We start from the raw sequence: 21,025 nt of genomic DNA on the forward strand, positions 1-21,025 counted from the left end.
AAGCTTCCCAAAGCCCCGACATAAATGTTAGCAGCTGTCACCACCACAACCGTTAGGGCTATGTCAATGCTATTAGTTAGAAAGTCTCTAAAGGACAAAATGGTACAGTGGAAAGGTTCTGAGCTTTGAAATAAGTCAGACATAGGTGAAAATCTTTACTCTGGGGGCGCCTGGGTGGCTCAGTCATGGGGCATCTGCCTTGGGCTCAGGTCATGATCCTGGCGTTCTTGGATGGAGCCCAGCATCAGGCTCCCTGCTCAGCGGGAGGCCTGCTTCTCACTCTCCCAATCCCACTGCTTGCATTTCCTCTCTCGCTGCCTCTCTCTCTGTCAAATAAATAAATAAAATCTTTAAAAAAAAAAAAAGAAATATTTACTCTGCTTCTTCCAGATGTGTAAATGTAGGCAAATTATTGACAGCATCTAAGCTTCATTTTCTCATGTGTAAAATCAGGATGGTAATAACTACCTTTCAGATTTTTTCATGAGAATTGACGATAATATATGAAAAGTACACAGTGCAACAAGAGGCCCATAAAGCAACTAAAAAAAAAATCATAATCATAATAACCAAATATTTAGATCTCTCCAGTGTTTTCTTTTTGCTTACAAAATACAATTACATTCTTTTCGGTTTGTTTTGTTTGTTTTGATTAAAATAGTAAGTGCTCATTTAAAAATTCTGACTTACACAGTTTCAGTTATAAATTAAATCTTGTCTTTAGATACTAAAAAAATGTAAATGAGCTATAACCACTTCAACATGTTGGTATATACTCACTTTTTTCCCGCGTGTACCCCTTTTGCTCTCTGACCCATTCATATATTTTTGAAGAGTGGTGGCAATCTAGGGTCACCTATGACTAATGGTAGATGAAGTGCTCATATTAGCAATAAAGAATTTCTGTGAGCTAAGCACAGGAAAGCATTTCTGAATCTTTCTTCCCCAGCATTCCTGACCCAGGTCGAGAAGGGGAATGGCCTGGAATAGTGAGACATGCGCATAGGGCTTGCCTGGTCCTTTCGTTCTGTGCATTCCTCTGACGGGAATTAGCCTCTCTCCAGCCACACCTTACACCTGGTGGGTGGCCCTGCAGGTCAGGTGTGTCCAAAATAGGCTCCTGCCTACCTTCTGAGACACTATATTCTCGACACTTTCACTTCCAAAACAATGGTTCACTTCCCCTGCTTGGTATTCTTCAGGACTTCATCATACAAACCATTCAAGCGCACACCCCCCCCCCACCAGTTTGTCTCCACTTCAAAGTGTCATTTCTTCTTTTTCTAAAGATCCCCAGTTTACGTCAAGTTTACATAATTCACTCAATTTATGTATTATGGGAACAAATTTCTAATTATTGAATTATTTTATAATTATTTTAAAAACCTGCATTTGACTAGACTTGAGGGTATTTGAAGGTATTTTGCACCTTTTGAGATGTTAGAAGTTCACTTTGAAGAGTTGGAAGGAAAGCCCCTCATTCACTATTCTAACAGCATTGTTCAATGTTGTGCTACAGTTCCTGAACTCACAAATATTTCCTTTATCAGTGTGCATTCTTCTATCTTGCTGGAACATTATTCAGAAACAGGTGCTCCCCATGAACAAGATCCCACACTGAATTTTGAAAGATTGTTTCTGTTATTTCCTTTTCATGATTAAACTGGGATTATTTATTCCCTGTCGTGTGGATCTGAGTTCACACCGATCATTGCTATAAACAACAGTAGCATGACTATTTTGAGCTTGTCAAGACAGGTGCAACAGATATTCTAATATAGAAATCAGAAGTATAAAGAGCTACAGACAAATCATGAAAGAGCCCACACAGGCAAAACAAAAACAAAAACAAAAACAAAAGCAAAAAACCCTAGGATTTGACTCTCACTCTCTGATCTATTAAAATCCCTGATACCCAGAATGGTAATGTAAAATCTAACAGTACTATACACTTTCCTTGAAAAACAAAAAAGAAATAATATCTTTGCTGAACACACATCATATACACGTGCCCACACAAAACAGTGCCATTTCTCTATTATCTTGATTTATTTTTATAATTATGAATATTTTATTTGACTAGATCTTTAGCATATAATATTTAATCCATTTCATATTAAGCACATACTATCTACTTTTTTATAGGAGGGGACACAAAATCATCCAGTAATTTGCACCATCCATTATTTCAAGCAGATTTCCATTGATTTATATTGGAAAAAATTATCTAGATTTTTTTTTAGCACAGTATAAACTATGAGATTTTGATTTGGACTATAGAGAAAGTGGAGATAATGACTAATTTAAAGGAGTTTTCAGCTTCCATATGCCATTTATTCATACCATAATTGTGTTCTTTTCTGGTAGATGAGAATTCTAGATTGAGGTCATATCTGCTCTATATTTCAGATATTCTCAGTGGTGCAGGGCAGTGGGGGTACTGCCTCTTGGAGAATGAAGAGATGTTTCAGCAAAATTCACATTCTATGAATTTACCTAGGGAATGTGCGAAAGGGTACCTGCCTTAGGGGATTTTAAGTACATCATGAGTAGCAGTAGCAAAGCTCCTAATTCAAGAAACAAGTTTTGAGCACCAGAGCAATTGCCCTGGAAACACACAACACATACGAATAGCCAAGAGGTGGCCACAGTGTGGCTCTGGCGCCCCCACTTTCTCTAAACATGTCCATGCTAGACGCTGATAAAAGGTCACAACACTTTCTTGCCAACCCGCAAACAGCCCAGAATCTTTTCAAGCCCCCAGTCCAGGATGCCATTAGAACTTAGACGCTCCTGCTGTTCCTGGCATAGCAAGCTCATGCATTTGTTCAATAAACATTTACTAACAGCTTCTATCTGGTTCTAGAGATGCAATGATGAGGCCGAGGCAGAGTCCCTTTCCCAGCGACGGAGGGGCAATGGGGAGGCAGACAAGTTCAAAATCCCCGTGGAGTTCCACGTGGTCTATGGACGCATGCTCAATACACTGGAAAGGAAATGGGGACTCTCGGGGTCATTAGTTTTATAACTTTTCTTTGGATTTTATGTCTCACCCTGGAATCTGTCCCTTCTTATAAAGATTTAGTTCAGCAATAATAGCTTTCTCTTAACTTTGGTGATAAACAAACCTCTATCAAGCCTTTAAATGAACAGGTTCATGCAGTTAGTATATGCAAGCAAATGTGTGAACAGCGTTTTTGACAATTAGTGAATAAGGGCAATAATAATAAGAGTAGCTTAGATGTATTCTTTTTTTCACATATTCGACAAATAACATGGAGTGATTACTGGGTGCACTGTCTGCACTATGGATAACACAAGATTGAATAGGCAAGAATTCGTGGAACTCCCTGCCCTCAACGGTATTGTGTTCTCATAGGAAATACTGTTGACCCTTGAACAACATGGGTCTGAACTGCATGGGTCCACTTTGCGAGTATCTTTTTCTAATGCATCAAACTCCCTCCTCAGGAATTTTGAAAGTAGCTTATATTTGAAAAAAATAAACCTGAATCTTCTTTCACTTGGATATTCTCCTTCTCTTGAATATTTTAAGAACTAACCTTCAGAGTTACACTATCTCAACAACTTAGACAAGTATAATTTTATAACAGAAAAGTCTTCTGTACACGTCTTAGATAATCATCAAGTAATTTTTGCTAACTGGACAAAACATGTTTAAACTAAGGCTAAACAATCATATATTTTTGGTTCTTACAAACCAAGTAGTAAAGATTTTGAAACATAATCAATTAACAAAACAAAATGCCGCTGGATATGAAATGCCAATTGTAAGCAATACTGTTCCAATAATTACATGATTAATTTACTATTAAATATTTATATAAAATATAAGGTGTATGACTAATATTTAGGGGGACATACCTTTGCTATCATTTTTCTCCAACTCTTTTAGTGCTTGAACAAATGCCTGCTGACTTTCAGTGAGGGGCCAACTGTTATACAATACCAAACATTGTATGATGTACTTGTTGACCTGTGAAATAAAATGCAATGTTTAAGCATAAATAATAAAAATAAATACAGTATATACCTAATAAGCAAATAATAAATACATAATTTTTCTGGATCACACAATCATAATTGGGTCAAATACTATCAGGTGTTCTCCAAAATTTTATAATATCACAGTCCATAAAATTCATCCTCACATCCCCACCAACACCTGCCATTATATAGTCTAGTATGTATAATTTCTGTATCCATGTTTAAAAATGAAACTTACTCATTTTACGTTTGTTACTCCTCAGTTTTGGAATCAGGATTACATTAATCTCTTAAAAAGGATTGGGAACTTTGTGCTGGTTTTCTGTTTTCTAGGACAATTTACTCCTTGAAAATCTGTTAGATCTATTCTGTGAAGCCAGATGGGCCTATGACTTTTGGAAAGGTAAAACTTTGATTAGCATTTTAGCGTTATTATTCTTTATTATTATTATTTCACATTTTCTATCTTCTATTGAAGTAGCTTTGCCTGTCCTCCCTCACCCCAAGCATTTGTTATATCTTTCTCTCTTAAGTCTTAAATTCACTAGCATAGAGTTGTGTTTAATAGTTTAATTTTTTTAAAAAACCTGTTGCTTGCATTTATACCTCCACCCTATTTTTTCGTTGTTGTTCTGTATTTGGTTTATTTATATTTTCTTTTTTTTTTCTTCTTCACTGGTGTTACAAGAAGCATGTCCTCTTACTGATCTTAAAAAAGCTCAAGGTTCATTCATCTTGCTAAATTTTGCTCCCCATTTTATTAATTTTTACCCTCACTTTTATTAAAACTTTTTCTTCTTTTTTCTTTGAGTTATTCTTTTGCTCTTTTTCTAACTTTTTGTTTTAATAGCTTAGCGCATTTGTTTTTAATCATTCATGCTTCCTAATGAATTAATTTGAAAGTCAACATTCCACTGAACGCTACTTTAGAGTGGTTACAAATTTTGATTTGTATTTTTTAGTTGTTTAGTTCTTCATATTCATGATTTCCTTTTTTGATGTTCTTTGTCACTACAGAACTATTTAGCATATTTTATTTTGCTTCCACATTTATGGGATTTTAGGCTGTTTTTACTAATTTCTGTATTATTGCACTATGTTCAGATAACATCTATATAATATATTGTGCTTTTTATCGAGGCTTCTTATGTGTGCTATGAAAAGGCATATTCTCCATTTATTAGGTGAAGTGTTCTACACAAATATCTAAAGAATTAAACTTATCCTTAAGTTTTTCAAATCCTAGAGATCATGTGTATTTTTTTCAGCTTGATCTATTCATTTCTGAGAGTCGTATATTAAAGTCTTCGACTATTAACTAACTTTATTTTTCTTTGTAGTTCTAAAGAGGTTTTGCTTTTTATTCATTGAGTCTGGCCAGTTAAGTTGTGCTATATATTAGTTATGGTCATATTTACTTGTTATATTCTTCCTTTTATTTTTACACAATATCCTTCATGAATTCTGTGCACTGAGATGTGTTAATATCACCACAGTTCTCTCAGTCCAACTTTAAACTTTCTGTGCCATTTTGTTTAAAATTGTCACTTTCAGGCTACTTATAGTTGGATCTTACTTTTTAATCTAACTTTAGTTTTTTTTTCTTTTAATTGATTAGTAATTCATTTGTGTTTATTGCCATTAGTCATATTAGGATTTATTTCTGACCTTTTATTTGTATTTCTTCTTATTTATTTATTTATTTGTTTATTTTGTTTCTGGCGGATACATGTTTTCTTCTGTTGCTTGAAATCACATGAATGGTCCCTTATTTTACATATACCTATATATTTTTTAACTTAAGGAATGAGCAAATTAGTTTTTATTAATATGTGACCTTTCTCACAATTATAGAGCCTCATAAATCATGTAGCATAAGATATTTACATCTATGGTATAGGGTTAGTATACACATTAAACTTGCCATATATTTTAACACCTGGGCACAGAGAAACTATTAAATAATGTTCAGTCCCTTGATTCTGTTCTACACTGGTGGCATTGCAGATAGAAAGTGTCATATACATTGACAAGGCTGAGGAAAAGAATCATCGTTACTTTTATTAGATTTTTAGGAGTAATACCACTCGTTGAAGGTAAGCATAAATACACCTGCTGTGGAGTGCTAGCATTTTCTTCTATGGTAGGCATGCTGACAGTTTCCTCCTCCAGAATGGGCTGTCCAGTGTCTACGATCGCACTTGCCGGTCTACCCTTATAGGATTTCTGACTGCCCTGGGTAGATTTCTTCTTGATGTACAATTCTTGCTCCTTCTTGGTTGCAGCATGTGTTAAAAGAATTTGTTTGCTAGCTGAAAAGGAGAAATTTATTACACTTAAGTTAAACTGTGTGAAATGCATGGTTATGAAATTTATTACACTTAAGTTAAACTGTGTGAAATGCATGGTTCTTTAGCTATACACTTTCATAAGACACACAGAGGAACAGGTCAATTCGTTTTGTTTTAATGAGATAAAAAAGCAGTATCGCTAACTTCTGGGAGATATTCTGGTCTTAAAGAAACTTATGTAATAGCCTGTGACTTGCATAGAGCAATGCACACTCTGAGCAACCACTGATTGCTAAAAGAATGTACAACAATTCAACAATTTTTCATTCATTTTGTGTCACTTGAATGACACTAAACTACTACCACATATTCTGACTTCTTCAGTGTTTAATACACCATGTGTGTGTATGTTATTATACTTATGTAAGACTTTCATTTTATTTTTAATTTCTCTATTCATGTTTTTGTAATTAAAATATAATAAAACTACCATTTGGAGGGATAAAAAAATAGAAATGTGCCCGATGTTATTAATTGATCAAACATACATTGAGAGAACCTAAGTGAATGACTCAGAGAAATTCCAGTTTTAGGCATAACAAAATAATGGGCACTGGATTTACTCAAAGCCACGAAAAAAATAAAATTAGATAAAATGTATAAAGCAACTGTTTTTCAGCCATTAAACAATGCACAGCCCAGAGCTGTCATCCTCGAAAGAAAGGAAACATACAGGAAGCTCTGTCCACTTCTGCCGATTTCTGCCTACGAGCACCTTCTCGATTGTGGCACAGGGAAGCAGAGTCCAAACAGTGAACAGCAGTGTTGTCAGGTTCAAGAAGCAAGACTATAGCTTGAGACTCCTGAGACAACTAAAATTTGTGAGGCAGGGTGCCAGGGGCAGATATTGAGCCCAGAAATATGCATAGGGGTCCACTTGGGTCCTTAACTGAATTCTAAACTTTATTTGTACAATCACCTAATGGTGCCTGGCAGACAACTCCCAGAAGACTGTGAGCTTAATGGGGATTCTGAAGTTTGTACAGTGTTGAAAGACCCTAAAGTTCTGCCAAAGTATGGAAATTTAATGAACACACAGGGCATCAACTGAGACTCAAGAAAGGCTATTCTTTAAGGGAAGTACAATGCCCACCCTAGAGTAATGGAAGCTCTAGACCCAATTTAAGAAAGCTTAAAACCAAGTCTTGAGAAGATTAAGCTAAGCTGTCAATAAACTGCTTACTAGAACAAAATTCAAAACTCTTTCAATGAAGAGAGCCTAATCCTGACTCTTAGCATTGTAGCATGTACTATGTGCAGCACACAGTCTGATATGTGAAGAAGCCAAAAACACGAACATAATTTGAGAAAAAAGTCAATAGAAATAATGACATAGCTGACACAGATGTTGGAGTTAGCAATAAAACAAAACAAAAAACTTTAGCAAATGAAAACTTTAAAATAGCTATTAGAAATGTGTTTGAGGACTTAAGAGAAAAGATCAACATAATAAAAGAATAAATGGTGAATATCAACAGAAAAATGGAACAGAGAATCAAAATGAAATTCAAGGTTGGACTCTATCTGGAATGACATATTCCTGAATGTACTTTATTTTTTTTTAAAGATTTTATTTATTTATTTGACAGAGAAAAAGCATGAGAGCACAAGCAGGCAGAGCAGCAGACAGAAGGAGAGGGAGAAGAACAGGGAGTCCGATATCAGGCTCAATCCCAGGGTCCTGGGATCATGACCTGAGCTGAAGGCACGCTCTTAACCAACTGAGCCAACCAGGCGCCCCATTCCTGGATGGACTTTAAAAGCACATAGTCAAATCAGAAGAAAAGATTAGTAAACTTGAAGATAAGCAACCAAAACGATCTAAATAGAAGCAGAGAGTGAAAAAAAAAAAAATGAACAGAGGCTAACTGTCCCCGGTATGATATTTTAGTGGGTGGAACAGTGATCCCCCAGAAGAGAGAGGTCTATCCAGAATGTGACCTTATTTGACAGAAGGGTATTTGCAGCTATGATTAAGGTAAGGGTCCCAAGATGAGATCAACCTGGATTAGAGTGGGCCCTAAATCTAATGATGGGTGTCCTTAAAAGAGAATGAAAGGAGATGACACAGAGCCACACAGAAAGAAGGCTATGTGAAGACAGGCAGAGATTGCCAAAAGTGTGCCATCACAAGCCAAGATATGCCAAGAGCCACCAAAATCTGGAAGAAGTAAAGGAGGATCCTCTTTTAGAAACTTTGATGGGAGTGTGGCCTTGACACCACCTTAATTTTGGATCTCTGACTTCCGGAACTGTAAGAGAATAAATTTTTGTTGGTTTAAGCCACCCAGTTTGGGGTAATTTGTTACAGTAGCCCTAGGACATTAATACTGATATCAAGTGATCTAAAGTACATGTATTCTTAGTCCTACACGGCACTACTATAAAACCAAAATATTTAGGTATGAACTTAAGAAAGTATGTGTGAAGTCTATACATAGAAAGTATAAAACACTGTTGAGAGATATTGAAGACTAAAATAGGTTGAGAGATATACTGTGTTCATGTGACCAGCAAACTCAGTTTGTTAAGATGCTAATTCTCCCCAAGTTCAGCACAATCCCAATCAAAATCTAAAGCTACAAGTTTCAAGAAAAGGTGGTGTTGGACTGAGAGTGAATATTGATTGATTGAATATCAATTGATCAAAACAGAGTTCCAAAATAGACCCATGCACACATAGCCAATTGATTTTTGACAAAAGTTTCAAGGGAATTCAATGTGCAAAATAAAGGCTTTCCAACATACAGTGCCAGAAAAACTGGATATGCACATGGGAATAAAAAGAACCAGAACATTGATCCTCTACTTTACATTATATACAAACATTTGAGGTGGGTCATAAACATAGATGCTATTATTAAATGGATAGTATAAAATATGACATGTAATATCCATGACCTTGGATTAAAGAAAGATTTCTTAGATAATACACAAACTGCACTAGTAATTTTTTCTAAATGATGACTGACTTCATCAAAATTAAAAGCTCTTAAAAAGTTATTTGCTGGGGCACCTGGGTGGCTCAGTCGGTTAAGCATCTGACTTCAGCTCAGGTCATGATCCCAGCATCCTGGCGCCGAGTCCCAAATCGGGCTCCCTGCTCAGTGGAGAGCCTACTTCTCCCTCTCCCTCTGCCCCTCCCCTCAGCTTGTGCTCTCAATCTCTCTCTCACTTGCTCTCACTCTATCTCAAATAAATAAAATCTTTTAAAAAAGTTATTGCTAAAGAAATGAGAAAGCAAGAGATCGTATTTGCAAAACAAATATTTGATGAAGATGTGTATACAGAATATATTAAAAAAAAGACAACCCATTAAAAATATGGCCATAATGTATGACTAGATACTTCATTCAATGAGTTATACAAATGGCCAGTAAGCACACATAGGGCCAATAAGGTCAATATCATTAGTCAGCAAATTTAAAGCACAAAGAAATAGCACTACATATCCATCAGAATGACTAAAATAAAAAACGTTGGCAAAAATATGGAGAAATCAGAACTCATATACTCTGCTGACGGGAGTGTAAAATGATACAGTCTCTTTGATAATTTTTTTTTGCCAAGTTAAAAAAGATAAAATATACATACATCAAGCCGTGGCACATTAATTCAACATCTGAATATTGATTCAAGAAAAATGAAAACATAGTTTAAAAATAAAACTTATACAAGTCTATCTCTAGCAGCTTTGGTTATCATATCCTAAAACTGGAAAAAGCTCATATGCCCAATAAGAGAATAAATAAATAAAGTGTAGTATGTTCATACAATGGGATAATACTCTGCAATATAAAAAGAAGTGCAGTAGCAACAACAGGAATATATCTTAAAAACATTATCCTGAGCTAAAGATACCAGTGCCAAAAGAGTATTTGTGTGGTTTCATGAAGTTCTAGGGTAGGTAAAATTAGTCTCCTGTGGTGAAAATATGAACAGTGGTTGCCTCTTTGGGGAGGGGGGAATTGAATAGAAATGGCCTTGAGAGATCTTTGTAGGTGATAGAAATGTCTGTATCTTGTTAGAGGTGTGGGTCACACTAGCGTACGCTCTTACCAAATTCATCAAATTAGATTTGTGCTGTTTGCTCTGTATAAATTATACTTTGATTAACAGTTAAAAATGAATGACACGAAATCTCTACCCTTGTGAAGTAATTCCTTCATTACTTCCTTCAGACATTAAGTCATTCATTCAACCCATCATTCAACCACAGATGAAAAAAGGGAAAATTTTCCTTAATATAGGAGAATCTACAAATCAATAAGAAAAAAAAAAAACCCCAGCTAATTCCAATAGAAAAATAGGCATACCACACAAAAAAATTTACAAAAAGAAAATATGAAAGGAAGATAAATAAGATCTATAAAATCATACATGGTTGAACTTCACTAACCCCAAGTGTAATACAAATTAACATTTTTAGCAGTCAGATTGACAAAAGTCAAGAATGTGATAGCAGAATAAAGGATAAAATGACAAGTATACACAAACGCAGTGGAAGACAATTTGACAATATATACCAAAATTAAACTATAGGTACCCTTGACCCCAGAGTTCAACATCTAAGCATTTATCTAATATATATGCATATATAAGTTCAGAAAATTATATACGTGCGTTTTAAAAAAAAACAACTCCGCATTCTTTGTGTAAATATAAGATTAAAGTTATCACAAATCACTATCAGTAGGAGACTGACTACATTAGTTACGGTATATCATCAACAAAATTGAGCCTTGTACAGTCCTATGAAATAAAATATTTTACTATCCCTAGTCTGTAGTATTTCCTCAAAGACCCAATTCCTTAGATTGTAGAATCTGTGGAAAATTTCAAATTTGATATTAACCCTACAGCATGAGTACTGGTATAAGATTTTATTCTTTAAAATCATATGAAATAAAATACATTGACATTCTTTAAAATTCCCATGAGATAAAGCAAAACCTGAAGAGGCCTATATTTCAGATTTCGCCACTGGGTCGCTTTAGGGCCTTCCACATCTTTGCAATGGAGTTTATTTCTTTAGTGCAATAAAATGTGTGCTTGCAGAATAAATATCATAGTCTGCCATATCCTATTCTCCTGCAAGTATTATGTGCACATACACACACACATTTTTTTTTTGCATGTACTTTTGGTGGGGGCTCCAGAAATACAGGTCGTAAAGAATTCATAAATAAATATGTTTCCAAGAGAAGCCACTGAAAGATGTTTAGAAGGAAAAAGGAATTTCAATGTCTGCTTATATAATTCATAAATACAAGTTATTAGCATCCCTTTAAAAATAATATCCTGTTTGAAATCTAAATAAAGAAATAATGTAACTCACAGTAACAACTCTATCTGTATCTATGGAGAAATTTTAAAATCCATTCTGTGAAACTGAAAAAAAAGTCAAGAATAAATGGAAAGAAATAGCCTTTACTTGCATATGAATTCAATATTATGAAGGTGTCAGTTCTCCTTAAATTAATTAATCTACATAGTCAAGGCAATCAGAAGGAAAATGATAGATTTTTACATGGTTTGAAGGGAAATCAAAAAAATTGTATTGAATGCCATCTAGGAATACAAATGTGAAAACAGAAATACTTTGTAAAAGAATAATCTTGGATAATGGCTGTAATTTTAGATTAATTTCTGAATCCTGCTCCAATTACCCTTCTACTCCATTTCTGTCCCTTTCTTTGCCTTAAGTAAACTCATAAAATTATTTAAATGTTTATGTGTAATTCTCTTGGAAATAGTAATCTTTGAAATGAAATAATGATAACCTATGTGACAAACTATAAACAGTGTCTGACCCTAGTCATTTGAAGATTTTATTTATTTATTTGAGAGAGCAGAGGGAGAGAGAGTGTGTTTGTGCACAAGCATGAGCGGTGGGGAGGGGCAGAGGCAGAGGGAGAAGCAAGCTCCCCGCTGAGGGGGAGCCTGACTCGGGTCTCCATCTCAAGCCCTTGGGATCGTGATTTGAGCCAAAGGCAGCTGCCTAACCGACTAAGCCATTCTCGTGCCCCTGACTACTAATTTGAATGAAAGGATTTGGAGAAGAACGTTGGGGCTAACTAGTTATCTAAAGAAAAAAACAAGAGGCCAAAAGTACCATGGGAGAGTCGTATATAAGTGCCTGCTAAAGTTTTGGCATTAAGGTATCCCTGCATGAAGCAAACTATGAAATCTGTGTAGACTGGATTAGAACGAAGAAAACAGAGCCAACTTAAAGAGTAAGAGCAGCATTCAGACTAGCAAAACTTAACAGTACTCTGATAGTCTTAATATATCGATGGAAAAGATATAAATGGAGTGAAGGCAGATTTGAATGAAAAACCACCTGTAGTAATGTGAATTGAGTCCTGAAAACAACCCTGGGTATATTCAGGGATGAAGGGCAAATAATGGGAGAAAAGGAGACAGGATCAAAACAATTGCTTAATTTGCAATTGCACTCAAGCTCAGCCTTCCTAATCTAATGTAGTGCATTTCCCACTTCCCTAGGCCATTACAGCGTGAGGTCTTCAATTCTCTAGTCCTCCAAATTCTTACTCATACTGGAAGGGAATATCCCTAGGCTACAATGACAACTCACACATTGTTTACAGGCTTACTAAGAAAAAATAAAGAGAGCCCTGCTTTGGGTGCATCTATTCTAAAAAAAGACTGAAAAGAAAAAAAAAGAAAAGAAACATTCAAATATTAGAACACAAGTAGAAAGTTATTTTTAGTAATTTGCTTATACACTTAAGATAAGCAACATAAGTACTATTGGGAATGAGAGTTCAGGAAGGATGCTGGCTACAAATTGTTATGCAAAGGTCAACTGTAAGATATAATCAATTATTTAGGGACACCAGGGTGGGTCAGTTAGTAAAGCGTCTGACTCTTCATTTCGGCTCAGGTCATGATCTCAGGGTTGTAAGATTGAGACCTGTGTAGAGCTCTGCACTCAGCGGGGAGTCTGCTTGAGATTCTCTCTCTCTTTCCCTCTACCTGCCCCCCACTTCCTGTATGCACACTCTGCCTCTCTCAAATAAATAAAAAAACCTTTTTTTTTTAAGATTTTATTTATTTATTTGGGAGAGAGAGAGTAGTAGCGGGTTGAGGGACAGAGGGAGAAGCAGGCTCCCTGCTGAGCAGGGAGCCCGGCACAAGGTTGGATCCTGGGATCCGGAATCATGACCTGAGCTGAAGGCAGACATCCAACCGACAGAGCCACGCAGGTGCCCCAGATAAATAAATAAATCTTAAAAAAAAAAAAAAGATATAACAAATTATTAAAAAAAAAAAAAACATAGCGGCAGAATTCAGGAAAAGTAAAGGGATTTCCTGTTCTCTTGTTTACAATTTTCTGTTTCAAAATTTTCTACATTGGGCAATGTATTATTTTTATGGTCAGAATCATTATTAAAATAACTGAGTCTGTATCTCAGTATCTCTGTTTTCCATTATTTCAGAAACAATTTTATCTTATTAATTAATAGTTCTTGTGACTATTACATTGAAAGTAATGATTTCAAAGTTTCTGTCAATTTTAATAGAAAATTTTCTAAAAATAATGAATTAGGGATAAAAGAACAGTAAAAAATTCTTTCAAAATAATAAAAAATGTTATTTCTTATTCAGAATTCTAAGAAGGTTCATGTAATAAGACAGTCTTCAAGGTAGAATTATAGCAATCTGTTGATCTTCAGAGACTAATCTGACACACAAATGCAATAGTTTTTTAAAAGGCTTTACTATAATATCAAGTTTTACAGATGGAAATGCTTATTTGCTATTTTACCTTAAATAAAATATTTTAAAATCAGTTACATAAACATAAATACTTATTTATGGATCTAAATAACACATTTAAAAAAGCAAAAGGCACACTCACACTGGGAGCTCACAACTTTTTCACTCCCCAAGAAGTTAACAGCTGGGATGATAGCTTGCCCTTTCCCAGTGGAGCTGACAATAATTTCCTCATTTTCTAAGATCTGTATCTTGATGAATACATCTGGTTTGGATGTGCGTACCTGTACCGTAACAGGATTCGGTAAAGCAACTTTAACAGAATACCTATAAAGAAAAACATTTGACTTATAAGCAGTTTATTGATCTTTCCCTCAAGTCAGTAAAGGAAACTGTATAATCTGCTGATATGATAATCTAAAAATAAATCCATTGTGTAAAATTGACCCAAATCCTGGAAACATTATTGCTATTATAGACTTTGACAAAAGATCTTAATATGCTATCTAAAATGAAAGGCATAGGACATTTATTATCATCATATCCCAAGCAGGAAATGTAACTTTTGTTTAGAGATGATAAACACTTATAAAACATGATAGATCTGCAAACTATGGACATGCAAAATCTTCCTATTATACCCTCCTCTCCAGTTGGACAACTGGCAACATCCTTCAAAGCTTCACTGTTACCATGTTTCTTTGATTCATAAAAATACAGAGAAATCAAAATTAGTACTCTCAACCTTTACCACATAAGTTAGAAATCTTTACAAAAAGACAAAATTTACAGTATAATACCATCCCAACCCCTCCCTTGATGCAACCAAAGAGGTTTTGTTTTGTTTGTTTTTTTATCTTGTTGGGGTTCTTTTTCCTAGTTTAGGTGAATCCTCACAAATGCTCAGGACCTGATAAACTTTCAATTTCTCTAGAAATTTGCTTTTCTAAATATCACGTTTCTCCTGTATTTTAAATCTCCCCTCCTTTATTCCTCCTTGTCATTGGTTTTTGTACACGTGCAGGTCTCACCCATCTTTGAACAAAGAAATCAAAGCAAAACAAACCAAAAACACTAACAACAACAAAAAAAACCTTCAACCAACCTTGAGGTCTAGCCTCTGCTGATTTTTTCACTCCTCCCCAGGTTGGCATCAAAGGAGAGTTATTGATTGCCAGTGTCCACAACCTCATCTCTTCCTATTGGCTCACAACACTCTACTCAGCCGCCAATCAAAGTGCTAACCTTGCTCTTGCAAGTTTCCAGCAGCTTGTCACCTCTGAAATTTCAGTTCTCATCTTTCTTGACGTCTCGGGAGAATTTGACAAGGTTGAGTCAACCCTCATTTTCCTCTTCTTCAAAAACTTCTCCCACAAGTGTGACAACTTCTCTGCCTTCTATTTTGGTTGGCTTTTTTTTAGACTTCTCTCCCATTGACATTCCCATAACCGTCAGAGAATCTTAATATTCTTCAGGTCTGACTGTCATGGTACAAACTTTGCTGGGCATTTCCATGGGCACAAACAGAATAATAGTTCCCAGATTTGTGTCTCCAGCCCAACTCCATATGCAATATAACTTGGATGTTTCACTGACCTACCTATAATTAACATCTAAAGATGAACGAATTGCCTTCCTATTGCCCAACCTGCAAATGGGTTTTTTCCCCTGTAACTACTATCTAAGTAAAGGACACTTACTGTCCAGCTGATCCCAAGTCAGTCCCCAGGAGTCCCAACCAAACAGGACTGTCGATTTGACTTCCTCCGTGTCTTAAAACCCTTTCACTTCTCTCCAGATCCACTGTCACTGCCTATTATGGGTTCAGTTGTGTCCCCCCATAAAAGCTGTGTTGGAGTCCAGTACCTGGAGAACCTGCAGTACCTCACAATGTCACCTTTTTGGAGACAGGGTCTGTCTGAAGGAATCAAGTTCACATGAGGTCATTAGGGTGGGCCCTAATCTGATATAACTGATAGATACCCTTATGAGACAGGAAGTTTGAAAGCAGAGACACAGAGGGCGAATGCCAAATGAAGGTGAATACAAAGATCATGGCGGTAAGTCTATAAGTCAAAGAACACCAGGGATTACCAGAAATCCCCAGAAGCTAGGAGAAAGCATGGGATCGCTTGTCCCTCACAGCCCTCAGTAGGCACCATCCCCACTAATACTTCGATTTCAGTCTTCTGGCATCAAAAACCATGAGACTATGAGACAATTGATTTCAGTTGCTGAGGCCACCTACTTTGCCAGTTTGTGGGATTTTGTTACGGCAGCAGGAGCAAACAGATCCACTGACCGGCTCCAGGTGGCCACCAGCACGCACCTGGGTTATTTCAAAGCTTCCTCCTGTCTGGCTCCCCCATCTCCAGTTACGCTGCCCTTCATCCATTCAACACACTGCAGCCTTTTGAGGTTTTTTTTCCCCTTCCACATTCTATAACTTTTATGATTATATATAATTTCACAATAATATGGTTCTAACAACGTTTCTGCTCTTAAAAATTATATTTAAAATATATTTTTTCTTCAATTCATGCTTTGCATGTATAATGTCTTAATACAAGTCTATTATGGCCATTTCTCTTAAAACTCCTCAAAGCATGTTTTGCCTCTCAGGTACAATCTAAATCTCTTGCCTTATGAAGCCCTTCAGGAAAGGGCTTTGCCTGCCTCTCTGGCCTTACCCTTGCCATAGCCCCCTAGAGCCCCACTTTGCAAACAAATGTCTTCACTTCTCTGAAAAGGTCACACACTCCTTAATTTCTGAACTTTCACATTTGCTCATAAAGCAGTTCCCTCCTCAACTTCCTCCCACCAAGCTTGACAGCTTCAGGACCAGCTTCTGGGACTAATTTGGATATTGGGTTAAATATTACTTATTTCCTATTAGTGGCCTTGCAGTGTGATGCAGTGGCTTCCTATCAGAGTAGTTAAAATATCTTATCACAGTTGTTATTTTTAATTACTGGTATGTTTCCCTCCCACTTCTTTCCTTGCTTTCTTTCTAATAGCCAATGTGCAGACATATGACAAGAAGCAGACAGATTAAAAAGAGAATTTTCTGCCCCTCTGTTACCCTCAGTGCATGTGTTTTCTTTCAGTATTTTCTCTAAACTTTCACCTACACATAAAATACATAAACAAATATATAAACAAAAACATATGCTTGGGATATACTGTATATATTGTTCCGTAATTTAATTTCACTACCTGTTATTTTACATTACAAAAATGTGTGCATGTGTTTTAAAAGAAAAAAAAAGTTTTAAAATACAAATAAATAAGAATTAGAGGGGAAAATTAGCCAGAATACAATAAATTATATTTGTGCATATATTGTCAAATAGACTTAGGTGTTTCTTTAGAAAACAAATTAGCCAATACATATGCAATCTTTAAAACATACAATCTCTTTAAAACAATAAATCTTTAGACAATAATCAAGAATTTACTTTAATATGTACAGTAAAATATGCCTATCACATCTCTATTAATACTATAGAAAAGTAGAAATGGAAAGTTTGTAAAATAACCAAAGTAAATTGTTGTATTTTCCTACAAATGATTACTATGTAATCATGAAAAACAGGTCACAAAATGTCTTAATGGCACTGGGAAATGTGCATACTATAATGCTAAGTAAAAAGGTCAGATTACAAAACTTAATTACGTTATGATTTTAATCATGTTAAGCTGTGACTAGAAGAAAAACACCATAAGAAAATACAACAGGATACTAACAGTGATTGTTTCTAGGTTGTTTGATTACAGGTGACCTTTACTTCCTTAATAATATTTTCATATATTAATAGTTAACTGTGGTCAAGCCCAGAGCCCGTGCGTATCTAGAGGCCCAACTCTATAGCCATGGTCACTGACGGACAATGTGTCAACACCCAACTGGTTGCAAAAAATGCCAATTTGAGGCATTTCCTTTCTGTCATATACTTATACCTGAATAAAATTTTCTTATCATTGGGTATGTAGTAATCTCTGATTTCCTTCATGGTGAAAGTATTGCATGGAGACTCTCGAGATAGGCATGGGAGTGGATTATAGGAACCAATGAGGCGCAGTTTCCATCGTGAGGATGGTACATATGTGTCACCAGTAAATGCTTCAGCCACGAATGTGTAGCCTTTCTAGAGGAAAGAGAATTAGACAGAAGTAAGACATGCTGTTACTGGTCTTTCAAAGTACAACATATGGCTTCGCAGTACTAAAATGCTTTATTATCTTGATATATGTAAAGATTCCAAGATCTCTTGATAAATGAAAATCACTAGCATTACATTTTGAAATACCTCTTAGAAAGTGCATCTTACATGTTTTTAGAGAAAACGAGTAACTCCTAACACTTTTGTTTGTGTGGTTTTCAAGCTATAACACAAAGTGCGTAACTCTGACAGATGGTAGCTACATTTTCTTCCAAGTCTTCTAATTCTTCCAATTCTTCTAATGCTCGCTAAGGTGGATTTTTATCATTGCATCACCCTGGAGTAGCCCGATAACTTCCTCCCTGATATCCCTGTTTTTTAAACACAAGATGAGAAAAGCAGAAGCATTTATAGACATGTAGTTCCCTTGGGGTGACAAGTAGCAGATAAAGCTATCAAGTTAACAGCAGATCTGGTTCCAGGGAACCCAGATATGAGTAAGGAGATGAGCTTTTCAGGTTGGGGAAAGGAAGCAGTAAGAAAGCTGGGATAACATCATAGTGGGTAATAACTTGGTTCTACATAATTGGATAGCCATATAGCGAAAATGTGCGTGAAGCAAGAGCATGACATCGTAATGAGATACAAAAGTTCAAAGTAATTCTGAGTTTATAATTCCAGACACTTCTAATAAGGAAGAAAAATATAGACTTGCATTCTAGTTGATTTTGATGCAAAGGAAGCTCTCTGATATGTTTAGATTTTCAGAAACAAAAACTAGAAATACATTAGACAGAATGAATTCAACACATGCAATAAACATCTAGGAATATTACCCAGAATTACAATACCCATAATGAGATGAGAATTGCAACACCAATAAGGACTTTTTAACATTATGTTCGAGGCAAGGAAATAAAGGAAGATGAATCATGTATACTAAGGTATTTTTATTTGTAAGGTATAATGCACAGATTTATTGTTGTTCTCATTATTTTTTGAGCTTGTAGTACTAATGCATTAAGAAGCAAAATAAAATCACATGACTCTGATTTTGTGTTTGTCTAGGCTCAGAGAATAAGTTTGAGAGGGGAAAAAAAGAGTTATAAAATGGTGGGATAGATATTGCTAAGTGAAAGTCTAAAACCAAACCAGTGGTAGGGTTTTAAGAGAGAACCCGACTATTCTAAACAACTACAAGACTCCTGAGCAACAGTAACACAATATCCAAATATTTGCAAAAGACACATGTAATAAAGGACTGTTATCCAAAATATGCAAAAACTCCTTAAACTCAACAATAAGAAAACAAACAGCCTAGTTTGAAATTCTTAACAGACATCTCACCAAAGAAGATATACAGATGGCAAATAAGCATACAAAAAGATGGTCCACATTGTATATTATCAGAGAAACCCAAACAACCGTGAGTTACCGCTACACTCCTGGTACAGTAGCCCAGATGCCTAACACCGGAAATGCCAACTGCTGATGAGGATACAGAGCAACAGGGACTCCCGTTCACTGCTAGTGGGAATGGAAAATGGTACAGACACGCTGAAGGACAGTTTGGTGGTTTCTTTCAAAACTACACATATTCTTATTATACAGTCTAGGCATAGTGCTCCTTGGTATTTACCCAGATGAGTCAAAAACTTATGTCCATATAAAAACCTGTGCGTAGACGTTTGTAGGTGTTTTGTTCGTAATTGCCATAACTTGGAAGCAACCAAGATGTCCTTCGATAGGTGAATAGGTAGATAAACTTTGCTACATGAACACAGTGGATAATTATTATTAAAAAGAAATGAACTGTGAAACCATAAAAAGACACGGAAAAAATCTCAAGTGCATGTTTTTAAGTGAAAAAAGCCAATCTGAAAAGACTACACAGTATGTGATTCCAACTGTACAACATTCTGGAAAAGGCAAAACTATGGACACAGTAAAAAGGTCAGGGATTTCCAGGGGTTGGGGAGGTGGAATATGCAAGTGGAACTCAGAGGATTTTTAGGGCTGTGAAAACACTCTTTATGATACCATGATAACAGACACTCGTAATTTTACATTCGTCCAAACCCATAGAATGTACAACACCAACAGTGAACCGTAATATAAACTATGGACTTTGGGGGATTATGATGCGTCAATATAAGATGATCAACATAATAAATGTGCCACTCTGGTGGGGCTTGTCGATAATGGGGGAGGCTGTGCACATGTGGAGGCAGGGCGTATATGGGAAATCTCTGTACTTTCCTCTCAATTTTGCTATGAATCTAAAACTGCTCTCATTTATTGCAACTAAGAGTTGCGATGAAATCTTAAAAGTCTTTCATGTCTTTTTAAAAAAGATTTTATTTATTTATTTGAGAGACACAGAGAGAGAGAGAGAGAGAGAGCACAAGCAGGGGGGAGCAGCAGAGGCAGAGGGAGAAGCAGACTCTCCGATAAGCAGGGAGCCTGATGAAGGGCTCGATCCCAGGTCATGACCTGAGCCACAGGCAGACACTTAACCGACAGCCACCCAGGCATCCCAAAACCTTTCCAAGCCTTAAAAAATTTTTAAATCTCATTCAAAAAAAATCTCTTAAACAACTCAAAAGAGCTATTAGGTTTTTTACAGAGTTAATATTTTTTAAAATTTATCCTTCCTTCCTATAAACCAGTATTCATTAGATAGGTATGTCTTAATTTGTGCAAAATAATGCACAGAATCATGGGCTGAAATGAACTTTGAAAGTCAATTACAACCATAGC

General features: G+C 35.9%; 1 protein-coding gene across 1 annotated transcript in view; it reads right to left on the minus strand.

Annotated features, from left to right (window-relative positions):
- Window positions 1–21,025, minus strand: part of ADGB (androglobin) — a 153,053-nt gene that overhangs the window by 24,217 nt on the left and 107,811 nt on the right. The window contains exons 26-29 of the mRNA XM_057310981.1: window positions 18,063–18,250; window positions 14,245–14,429; window positions 6,121–6,320; window positions 3,886–3,997 (exon numbers count right to left, since the gene is read on the minus strand). Coding sequence (XP_057166964.1) covers window positions 3,886–3,997; window positions 6,121–6,320; window positions 14,245–14,429; window positions 18,063–18,250 — 685 coding nt within the window. The remainder of the gene's footprint in view (window positions 1–3,885; window positions 3,998–6,120; window positions 6,321–14,244; window positions 14,430–18,062; window positions 18,251–21,025) is intronic.

The sequence above is a fragment of the Ursus arctos genome, unplaced genomic scaffold (genome assembly GCF_023065955.2).
Source record: "Ursus arctos isolate Adak ecotype North America unplaced genomic scaffold, UrsArc2.0 scaffold_13, whole genome shotgun sequence".
Classification (NCBI taxonomy): Eukaryota; Metazoa; Chordata; class Mammalia; order Carnivora; family Ursidae; genus Ursus; species Ursus arctos.